The sequence below is a fragment of the Cannabis sativa genome, chromosome 4 (genome assembly GCF_029168945.1).
Source record: "Cannabis sativa cultivar Pink pepper isolate KNU-18-1 chromosome 4, ASM2916894v1, whole genome shotgun sequence".
Classification (NCBI taxonomy): domain Eukaryota; kingdom Viridiplantae; phylum Streptophyta; class Magnoliopsida; order Rosales; family Cannabaceae; genus Cannabis; species Cannabis sativa.
This window is the reverse complement of record NC_083604.1, coordinates 75,264,670-75,275,260: the sequence shown is the minus strand read 5'-3', so window position 1 is coordinate 75,275,260 and position 10,591 is coordinate 75,264,670. Positions and strand designations below refer to the sequence as shown.

Sequence of the window (10,591 nt, the reverse complement as noted above, 5' to 3'; positions counted from 1 at the left end):
AGAAAAAATCTAGCATAAAATTTAGTATACGTGCCTCGCACGTAGTTTTTTGCTAGTATTAAAATATATGTGTATTTTTATAATTTTAGATACTTTTATGTTTTTTTTTAATAATAGTTACACACAATTATATAAAAAATATTTATATATTTGAGCTTGTCATATCGTATCATGTCTAAGTTTATTTTTTTCATATTTTATCATGCCTAAGTTCATATTTTTTCGTATCATGTCTAAGCATTTTTTTTTTCCTATCAAGTCGTGTCTCTCAAATTCATATTAATTTTATGTTGGGTCACAAAAATCGATCCATATTTATGATTTGACTTAGGCAAAAGACAAAAGTTATGTCACTGTCAGTGTTTTGAGTAAAAGATTCCCTCACTAAAGTGGGATTTGACTTAGAAAATGACAAAAGTGAAGTAATATACATTGAAGAGTTTGGATATATTATAACAAATAACAAAACTCAGTAACTGAGCAATTGCATTGATAGAAGTATTTATAAACTCGCATTACAGAAGACTATTATATTACAACATAAACAACCAAAACAGCTACTAGAGCAGCCTTGACTAACTAACTAACCTTAACTGTATGGACCCTTTCTCTCTGTGGCTTGGTCATGGAACAGCCAGGGAGTACTTGTCCCTTAATCAGACTGGTTTTTTGAATTCTTTTGAGATGGTTTGTGATCAAACCTTCACTTCTTCCATTGAACTCAAGGCTGTCAATACTATGGAGCTCATCAATGCAGCACACTGACAGGCATCTCTTGAAGCAACGCCACTAAAGGAGAGGCCTCCATTGCCAGACTAATTTACGTGTTAGTTGTTTTCTAAGTTTAAGATTGATTTTTTCCTTTACCAAATTTGTAGTGACTGAAAATATTTTCAGGGACACCCAAACATTCAAACTTAACAATTTGATGAGCCTAACAAGTTGTCACAATATGATCACAATATTCTTACAATAACGACTAACATAACCTTAAATGCGACAAGTATATATTAAAAAAAAAATACAATATTAAGTTTACAGTTTATACATCTAATATAAGAGACATGTCATCTTCAAATCTAAGTTTATACATATGTATATTCATTTCAAAGGCCCAGTTTCATTACATCTTCACATCTCATCATCTCTTTCAATTTTCACACTCTCATCTTCCTTTGACTTGTTCTCACCTTCTACAGAGTTACTGGCTGAACACAAAGTAAAGAGTAGCAATAATATGCTTTAGTACTACAACTCACAATCATATTCTAATATACTAATTAAACTTAATAGAGTACTCAACCACTGTTTTAAAAGAAAGAAAAAAAAAATCATAACTCACCTTGAGGCCTTTGGTGATTTAAATTGCCAGAAACTCGGACAATCAACACTTGAAATGAAATTTCGATCCCATTAAGAAGTTCGAATACACAGACATCACCCACTTCCAGATTGTTGTCCTCCATGAATTTTTTCCAACCATTATAAATAATAGCTCTGCAATTCCCATCTATGTAGCTCTTCATCATCTTAAATTGAGCAGTCCAATATTGTCTACCATTTGGAATCGAAAGAATGGCATCACCTTCATTCCTGATGTATTTCTCAACTATGTCTAATGGTACACACTGCCAAGAAAAGACAATAAGAGAGATAATTTGATGCAATGATTATAAATAGTTACATGTTTCTTTCTTCTCAATTGGAGAATATAGAATGTCATTTAGATTATACAAAAACTTACCACAAGCCGCTTGTTTGATGGTTGTATAACAATCTTGAATAAAGTATTTTCATGTTCAATAGCATCTTTCTCAAGAACTTTGACTCTCTCATGGAAAGTCGAGGGAAGTTGTTTTTCAACCAGCTGTGGATCTGTTCTCTGACTTGATTTGCATCTATGTTCTTGCTTCTCAGAAGAACTATTATGAGCTAAAAACAAAGAGGTATAAGAGATAAAAGAAGAAAAAGATGTAATCATGGGCATTATACAATTAGTTAAAAGTAGTTAAAAGAAAAAGGATCAAAACTTACTTATGTCCACAGAACCTTCTGAGCTTGCTCCAGCACGAAAAATTACTACCTCAAATGAAATATTTGTCTCCTTAATCAAAACAAACACACAGACATCACCTACTTCTAAATTATTTTCCCGAACAAATTTTGCCCAACCACCTTGGAACCTGGGTTTTGCCCTCTCATGTTCTCTATAAGTGTATGTTACAGACCAAGTTTTCTTCTCATTTGGAACTTTGAGTGTTACCTTATATGATCTGTCACTGAGATGTTTCTTTGCAAATATGCGTGGAAATGTCTGTAACAAAACAAAATTGAAACAAGGAAGCTAAGCGATATGACAAAACAAAACATTCTAAATGGGATTTGGCAAACATGGAATTGGTATAGAGCTTTTAGCAAGTTTATAATGAGACTTGCCAGTTTCCCACCAAGGAGGTAGTATGGTTGCATGACCATCTTAAAAAATGGGTATTCAGATTTGAAACCATTAGACCTCTTGAGAGCTGCAATTCTTTCGCTTTCATCCAACGTTTTCATATATTTAGGAATCCCATATGGCATCTTTTTTGTGGTGGTATTAGCAGATTTATCCCCTTTACTTTTCTTAGGTGAATCAAATTTCCCTATTTGCAGAAGGAAACATAAAAATAGTAACTTAAATCAGTTCATTTAGAACTCTATAAACTATTATAAGAGTAATTTCACAAGCCTTCTAGTCTATCTTAGAATTCCTGGAGCTCCCTTTGATCATTGAATTCTCAACTATTATTGCGCTATAATGGGCGTTAGTACTTTTCAAACAAAATATGTTGCTTTGAGTGTTTACCTGTATAGCTTGTTTTCATTCTCTTAAAAGGCCGAGAACATGAGGATTTTAGTCCTGTTTCGTGGCATTGGGAGATATCATCCAAGATTTCAATGCTGTCAACAACATCAATAACTTCCCTCTTGGGAACTCGGATTTCACCATCGATAGTAGACTTATCAACACAAACAGGGATAGAAGGATAATCTATCTCTACTGTATTTGTATCAAATATGACAGCATAAATCTCAGAATTCCCATCATATCTAAAAGTTAGCATATGGCCTCTTTTAAGAGAATAATGCTTCATAAACTCTGGCCAACCGTTTTGCAGCCAGAACTTCCCATTGTCATTTTCTAACTTCATTGGCCATTTGGAACCACATGGAAGCTTAACAGACACTCTTTCAGTTAAAGTTTCTCCACATTTTTCCACAAAATATTGTGGAACCCGCTGCAAAGAAAATAGAATTTCCTTGAATAAATTTGAGATAATCAATCACTACCATGTCAATAAATTTCCCTCGGCATAAGATTCACATTCCTAAAATTTCAATAGATGGTTTCGACAAATAACTTTCTTTCTCTTGAACAAAAATGACAATCCAGCAATGTGAACAACTCCCATGTTGTAGTACTACTACCTAACATTTAATGTTTTTCAGTCAAAGGTTCATCACTCTGTTTGGTCAAAAGAGTATCATACATGTTTTTCATATAAAGAAAAACAGTAAGAGATGCATGCAAGCTTACAATTTTGTTCTCCTTGAGAGTTTCTGTCAGAATTATCTTGAAAAAATGTGGATTCCTCGATGAAAATGTGGGCTTTTCACTTAGCATCTTTCCCCTTCAAAATCAAAAGCTTTGGCTTGAGACTGAGGCAACTTATATATCAAGACTATGCATAGTAAGTCCAACAAAAACAAAATGTAGCCATTATCAAAGCTATTAAACAAAATAAAATTCAAAGTTATCTTTGATGCTAAAATGAAGCTGCATTCAGACTAGTATGGTAAAGGCACAGCAAAATACAAATACAAATGTGGGCTATTATATGCAAATTTGCTTAGGTATATTATAAAAGTTTCCCCACATTTTCTTATAAATTTGTGGGGAACTCACTTGCTGCAGAATGAAAAGATAATAGAAATAATATATGTAAAGATTATATAAGATGAAGATCGCAGACTGCTAAAGTAGTTTGTGATTTCTTATCACAAAAAATACAATATTATTTTATGAGTACGATTTCAATATACAAAGATCATATATACTTTTGCTTTTCAAATTTATAAACCAAACCATGAGAATAGCATACTTGAGAATCCAATATCTTGTATAATACATAAACAGAACTTCTAATCCATAGACTAATGATATACAGGCCCAACTACTTAGTAATATAGGATGTTTTTGTTACAAATAAAGTAAAAATCAGTAGGTCAATAAGTGTGCATAAACAAACTATATGAGTGAGATTTTCAGGTTTAAAACGCACCCAAAAACCAAATTAAAATGATAGTGAAGCTTAAAGAAAGATTTCTTGACTATTCCTGTGGCTTTGAACCACAAAAGGCCACTAATCCCAATGAAAAGAAAAAACAAACAAACAAAAATGACATTTGAAAAACAAATCTTTGAATGTGAAATCTGTATGATTGTTCAAAACATGAAGTATAAGAGGAAAGCAAAGGAAGGACTAGTAAATCCAAGAAAAATGCAAATAGAAAGAAATGGCATTGCCACTTTCAAATCTACTCCCCAGTTTTTTTTTATCTATATATGTAGTTTTTTTTTTCTTCTTCTTCTTCACTTTTTTGTTTTCTTTTTTCGCTGAATTCTAATACCCCATTTCCACTTTAAAGAAAAACAACATGTTAAAAAAGCCAAAGTAGAAGTAGAGGAAGAAGCATTGAAACATCAAGTGATAACAAGTATTTTTTTTCTTCTTCTTGGTTAAGAGAAAAAGAGAGATGCATGCTTACAAGTTGAAGAAGTCTTAAGGAGTTATCTTCAGAAAGTAAGAAGTCCCAGATGAAAATGGTTGCTGCCTAGTTTCTCCTACAGGTCCACGTGACTTGTATTACTTGATAAGCCTCAAAAAGATTAGAAAATGAGTAGTGGGCCGAGTGGCTAAGAGAAAATGCAAGTCAAAGTAAAAGGACCTCATGCTTCAACAGAAAAAGAAACAAACTTTATTCAGCAAGAAAAAGAGTTAATTCTGAAAATAGCATATACTTTACTTCATCAATATAGAGAGGGACAGATCACCAAGCTCATTGCAGTAATAAGCACTATCACATATCTAAAGAAAGAAAGAAAGAAAGAAAATGGAAAGCTTCACTAAAGTTGCATATGGGATATGGCTTGAGCTAAGGTCATGCTGTTGCAGGTAACCCATTTCATACAAAAATGGCCCATAATCAAAGCTATACATATTAAAAGAAAATGAAAAATATAAATCAGAATATTCTTTAATGCTAACAATTAAGCTACATTCAAAAGGAACTAGAAAACAGCAGTTTCATTTAATAGAAAAGAGAACATTTTTGGTTAAGCTTTTCTATCCAATGCTTGACAACTGGCCTTTGGTAAAAGAACCAGTCAGAATGTGTCTTTGTCAATTGGACTTTATGTGGGTAGAGTCAGTAGACTAAAATAATGTCCCACACTCATACAAATTCAAATATAAATGTGGGGGGTTTTTTGATATTATATCAAATTTTAATTTATATTAAAAGATTATATATTTACATGCTCATCAAAATTAATAGCACTTAACGTATATTAAAATACAATTCAATATAATACTATACAATATAATACAATGTAAAAAAAGGTATCAAACAAATCCTTAGTGTATTGGTAATTAATTAGTGGTGGCTGGTTAATATTGTTGTGTTGTTTCTCACGTTTGAAGCATTGTTGTGTAAAGTAATTTTATACATACGAATGCTCTGCAAAATCTAGAAAACACAGAAAATTGAAAGCACAGTAACAATCAAACAATTTTTTTATGGAAGAGAAGTTTTAGGGGTTTTCAAAAAAACCAACACATACTACAAAATGATTTTATATAACTTTACATGCGACAAATATACTTGAAAACAACAATTACACATCTTATATAGGAAAGATGTCTTCAAATATAATATAGATAACAAGTCTTATTTACAACTAACCAAGCTTACACATACATTCAAAGGGTCTAGTTTCTTTACATATTGGCATCTCATGAATCTGTTTCAATTTTCACCCTCACATCTCCCTTTGGCTTCTTCTCACCTTCTGTAGAGTTATTGACTGAACACAAAGTAGAAGTTCAATGGTTTAGTACTACAATTAATAATAGCACACAAAAACTAAACACAATTTCATAACTGACCTTGAGACCTTTCTTGTTTTAAAAAATCAGAAACCCGGACAATCGAAACATAAAGTACAATTTCTGCTCTGTTAAGAAGCTCGAATATACAGACATCACCCACTTCCAAAGCGTTTTCTGTCATGAATTCATTCCAACCATCATAGATTACAGCTGCAGATTTTCCAGTTGTATAGCTTGTCCTCCTCTTGAATTGAGCAGGCCATTGTCCACCATTTGGAATTGCTAGAACCATATCACCTTCTTTAATGATGTGTTTGTCAGCAAACTCTAATGGTACACGCTGCCAAGATAAGAAGGAAGATTATTAGATGCAATGCCAAATGACTATATGTTCCATCTTAATTAGAATAAGGTCATTGAGCTCGTAGAGATTCTTACCACATGCCACTTATTTGATGTTTGTATAACAGTCTTGAAGAAAGGATTTTCATTTTCAATAGCATCTTTTTCAATACTTTTAACTCTCTCATTGAAAGTAGAAGGAAGTTGCTTCCCAAATTCTTGCTTTTCAGAAGAGCTATCTTTTTCAGTACTTGTAACTCTCTCATCGAAAGTCGAAGGAAATTGCTTCCCAAATTCTTGTTTTTCAGAAGAACTATTGAAAAAACCAGGTGTTCCAACTTCATTATAAGCTGAAAATGTGCACAAGAAAAGTGTACAAAAATGAATTTTAATATTGCGAATAAACAGAATAGTAGACAAAAGAAAAGAGATCATAACTTACTTGTGCCTACAGAATCTTTCGAGCTTTCTTCAGCACGGAAAATTACAACTTCAAACAAAATGTTGTCTGTGGCGTTAAGCAAAACAAATACACACACATCACCTACTTTCAAATTATTGTCCACAACAAATGATTGCCAACCACCTTGGAACCTGGGTTGTGCAATCTTATGTTCTGTATACGTGTACTTCAAACGCCAACTTTTGTTCTCATTTTGAACTTTGAGGGTTACATCACAGAATCTATAATTGTTTAGGTACATCTGTGCAAATACTTGTGGAAAGGTCTACAACAAAACAAAATGCAATAAGGAAACTAAGAAGATATGAGAGCAAATTCTAAAAAGAGACAAAAAAAAAAAAAAAAAAAAGGTGACGTTTGTTAACACTTTTTTAATCAATTTTCTGTTTTTAAAAGTAGAAAAGTGAAAATATTTTTTAAAACATGTTCTATAAAACTGTTTTTACTTTTCAATTTTATAATTAGAAATCAAAATTTTTAAAACAAAAATACATTACTTTCAATATTTTTTTAAACAGTTTTTTTTTTCTTAATCAATTTTTTAAATTACGACCATACCCGGACCCAAATCCCCTCCCCACAGCCCTGGCGCTGAACCCGGCTTCTGACCTGAACCCGAATCTGACCCCGGACGTAGACCCGAGTTAAATAAAATCAAAAAATAAAAATAAAAATAAATTTTACATAACACACTTTTGTTTTCTGTTTTTAAAATTAAAAAATAAAAGTGGTTACAGAACGTATTTTTATTTTTTAAAACAAAAATTTTACTTTCATTTTGTAATTAAAAAAATAAAAAACAAAAGTGTTACCAAACGACACCTTTACAATTTGCTCAAAGAAAGCATATCCGCTAACTCTAATATTTTACTAACTTTTACAACTCTTCTACAAGTGAGATTTATCAAATATTGTATTGGTATAGGACTCTAACAATTTTACAAAGGAAGCTTACCAAATTCCTACCAAGAATATAGTATGGTTGCATGATCGTCTTGAAAAATGGGTGTTCAGATGTGAAATCATTAGTCCTCTGAAAAGCAACAATCTTTTCACTGTGAGTCAATGATTTCATAGTTTTACGAATCCCATTTGTCATCTTTTTTGTGGGATAAGTAGCAAATCTATCTCCATTGCTCTTAGAAGGTGAATCAAGTTTTCCTGTGTAATATGAAACAAATATAATATAATATCATAACATAAATTGTTCTATTAAGATCTCAATAAATTATAATAAGAGTTGCTGCTTCACAAGCCTTCTAGTCTAGAATTCTTTGAGCTCCTTCATTGAATCATTTAATTCTCACCTACTTTTGCACTATAATGTTACTACAACTTTCAAACAAGATAGTTTGCTTGAGTTTTACCTGGAGGATTTGTTTTCATTCTCTTAGAAGGCTGAGAACATGAAGATTTTACTCCTGTTTTGGGGCAAGAAGAGATATCATCCAAGATTTCAAAGCTGTCAACATTATCAATAACTTCCCTCTTGGGAACTCGGAGTTTGCCATTGTCGATGCTAGACTTACAAAAATTAACAGGAGCAGTGGGATAATCTATCTCTACATTATTTGTACCAAATATGATAACATAAATCTCAGAATTCCCATCATATCTAAAAGTTAGCATATAGCCTGTTTCTATGGAATAATGCTTCACAAATTCTGGCCAACCTTCTTCTAACCAAAACTTTTCCTTATAATTTTCTAACTTCATTTTCCATTTGGAACCACATGGAAGCTTAACAAACACTGATTCAGTGAAAGCTTCTCCACATTTTTTCACAAAAGATGGTGGAACCCGCTGCAAAGAAAATAGAACTTTCTTAAATAAACAGCATTGATTTTCAGAATTGATCTTTACTACCAAGATAAATAAGCACTATCATGTCAATCCATCACAAACAACAACAAAATTTCCTCTGCACAATATTCACAATCCTAAATATTTCATGAAAGAAAAAGTAAATTTTTTGAAAAATTTGATTGTACAAATAACAAACATTATTCAGCTACTTAAACTATACTAAGTTGTAGTATTAGTATTGTTTAATAATGCTCAGTCAAAGATTCATCACTCTAGCTGTAGTATCATATATATATATATATAAATACATAATATATATGTATGGATTATGAGAAAGAAATAGAATGAGATGCAGCAATGCAATATAAAAGCTTACAAGTTTGTTGTCATTAAGAGTGTGTTCCAAAATAATCTTGAAAAACTGAGGATTCTTAGAAGAAAGCATCTTTGAGCTCCAAAATCAAAAGCTTTGGCTTGAGGCTCTTATATCATGATATATACGAGAATAATAATCTAAATGGTGATGGTGACCGGATTCTTCAACTTGAACTGTGAGCCCTAATTACTTCCCCCTTTTTCCTTTAGATTTAATGATAAAAATTAACACAACACAACCCTTTGTGCATATTTACATGATTTATATTAGTGTAGTTGGTCAATTTGCAGGGTCAAAAAGATGCTTTATATTTTTGGTGAAAAAGAGAACTGAAGAAAAGAAACCATTAAATTAAATAATGTATATAAGTATAGGGAAAAGAGCTCCATAACGCTTTTTCTTCAAAAAAAAAATAATAAAAGAGCTCCATAACGCTTTTTCTTCAGAAAAAAAAAAAACAGAAAAGAGCTCCATTTGCCCAATAGAGTTTAAGTTTAAGGATTTGCATTGAAGTTGCTGCTAAAAATAAAGCTACATTGAGACTTGGAGAGGGAATTGGTAGTTTTTTGGCACTACATAGTACATACAATAATACACATATATGACCTTGGTCCTTGAGCTTTATTTCTTGTTCTAAAGCAATTGGTACTTATTCATCACTTTCTCTACTCAACATCAAAACCCAACTTTCTTTTTTTAGAGTATCTCCCATTGAGTATTATAAATAAAGATGGTATACATGTATTTTTAAACCTGTATTTATAAAAATGAATTTCAATAATAACATATATAAAACTCGATCCTTAATTGCATAAAGGGTAAATACCATTTTGGACCCTGTGTTTTACAAAAGTTAATTAGACCCTGTGTTTTGTTAAATGACAAAATGGACCTTGTATTTTTTTAAATAGTACAAATAGGACCCTGAATTGATTTTCAAAATTTAATTATAATTCGATCTAAAAGTGCTATGACAAAACTGTTTACATTTTTTGTATCTGTTCGTATTAGGAATCATCTTCAAGTTGGTTGTATTAAAAGAAAAAGTTGTCTAAAATTAAGCTCAGAGTCTTATTTTTACCATTTTAGAAAATATAGGATCTATTTTATCATTTAACAAAACATAAGGTTCATTCTGTAACTTTTACAAAACACAGGATCCAAAATGGTATTTACCCTTGCATAAATAATGATATTAAACATTTGAAGGTGATAAATAACTTTGGAAAAGGATTTGACCATTAAATAGCACCAATAGCCAATAGGAATATCTTTAATTGTAGCATTCTTTAAAGATGCTAAAATCTTTCGTATTATTTAAAAATATAATATTTTATTTTATCACTCTTTTATATTATTTTTTATCCGGTTATTTCTAAAAACACTCCAATAATGTAGAACCGTTCAAAAATATTATTCTAAAAAATAAGTCCACAATCCATACTGCACATA

The 10,591-nt window shown here is 31.4% G+C and overlaps 2 protein-coding genes across 4 annotated transcripts; both read right to left on the bottom strand.

Annotated features, from left to right (window-relative positions):
• Positions 1-987: 987 nt before the first annotated feature.
• On the bottom strand, positions 988-5,586 carry LOC115713000 (B3 domain-containing transcription factor VRN1). 3 transcript variants are annotated; one of them, XM_061114510.1, is made up of 9 exons: positions 5,068-5,586; positions 4,810-4,885; positions 3,578-3,671; positions 2,846-3,278; positions 2,437-2,642; positions 2,035-2,314; positions 1,745-1,932; positions 1,343-1,628; positions 988-1,208 (listed from the first exon to the last, which is right to left on the bottom strand). In XM_061114510.1, the coding sequence occupies exons 3-9, from the start codon at positions 3,662-3,664 to the stop codon at positions 1,132-1,134; spliced, it is 1,557 nt and encodes a 518-aa protein (XP_060970493.1). In that variant the 5' UTR covers positions 3,665-3,671; positions 4,810-4,885; positions 5,068-5,586; the 3' UTR covers positions 988-1,131. The 3 variants fall into 3 exon arrangements, with proteins under 3 accessions (XP_060970493.1, XP_060970492.1, XP_060970494.1); XM_061114509.1 differs by having other exon boundaries at positions 4,810-5,586; XM_061114511.1 differs by lacking the exons at positions 4,810-4,885; positions 5,068-5,586 and having other exon boundaries at positions 3,578-4,784.
• Positions 5,587-5,952: 366 nt separating this feature from the next.
• Positions 5,953-10,065, bottom strand: LOC115712999 (B3 domain-containing transcription factor VRN1). The gene is made up of 7 exons (XM_030641464.2): positions 9,140-10,065; positions 8,325-8,760; positions 7,913-8,118; positions 6,937-7,222; positions 6,591-6,844; positions 6,210-6,492; positions 5,953-6,127 (listed from the first exon to the last, which is right to left on the bottom strand). Exons 1-7 carry the CDS (start codon positions 9,206-9,208, stop codon positions 6,057-6,059), a joined length of 1,605 nt encoding a protein of 534 aa, XP_030497324.2. The 5' UTR covers positions 9,209-10,065; the 3' UTR covers positions 5,953-6,056.
• Positions 10,066-10,591: the final 526 nt, after the last annotated feature.

Excerpts from the sequence above, each read along its gene's own strand:
- LOC115713000 (XM_061114509.1), bottom strand. The coding sequence starts at position 3,664 with ATGCTAAGTGAAAAGCCCACATTTTCATCGAGGAATCCACATTTTTTC. Across the intron at positions 1,629-1,744 it reads CATCAAACAAGCGGCTTGTG|TGTGTACCATTAGACATAGT; the intron begins GTAAGTTTTTGT and ends TTTTCTTGGCAG. Across the intron at positions 1,209-1,342 it reads AAATCACCAAAGGCCTCAAG|CCAGTAACTCTGTAGAAGGT; the intron begins GTGAGTTATGAT and ends CTTTGTGTTCAG.
- LOC115712999 (XM_030641464.2), bottom strand. The coding sequence starts at position 9,208 with ATGCTTTCTTCTAAGAATCCTCAGTTTTTCAAGATTATTTTGGAACAC. Across the intron at positions 8,119-8,324 it reads AATGAAAACAAATCCTCCAG|GAAAACTTGATTCACCTTCT; the intron begins GTAAAACTCAAG and ends CATATTACACAG. Across the intron at positions 6,128-6,209 it reads AAAACAAGAAAGGTCTCAAG|TCAATAACTCTACAGAAGGT; the intron begins GTCAGTTATGAA and ends CTTTGTGTTCAG.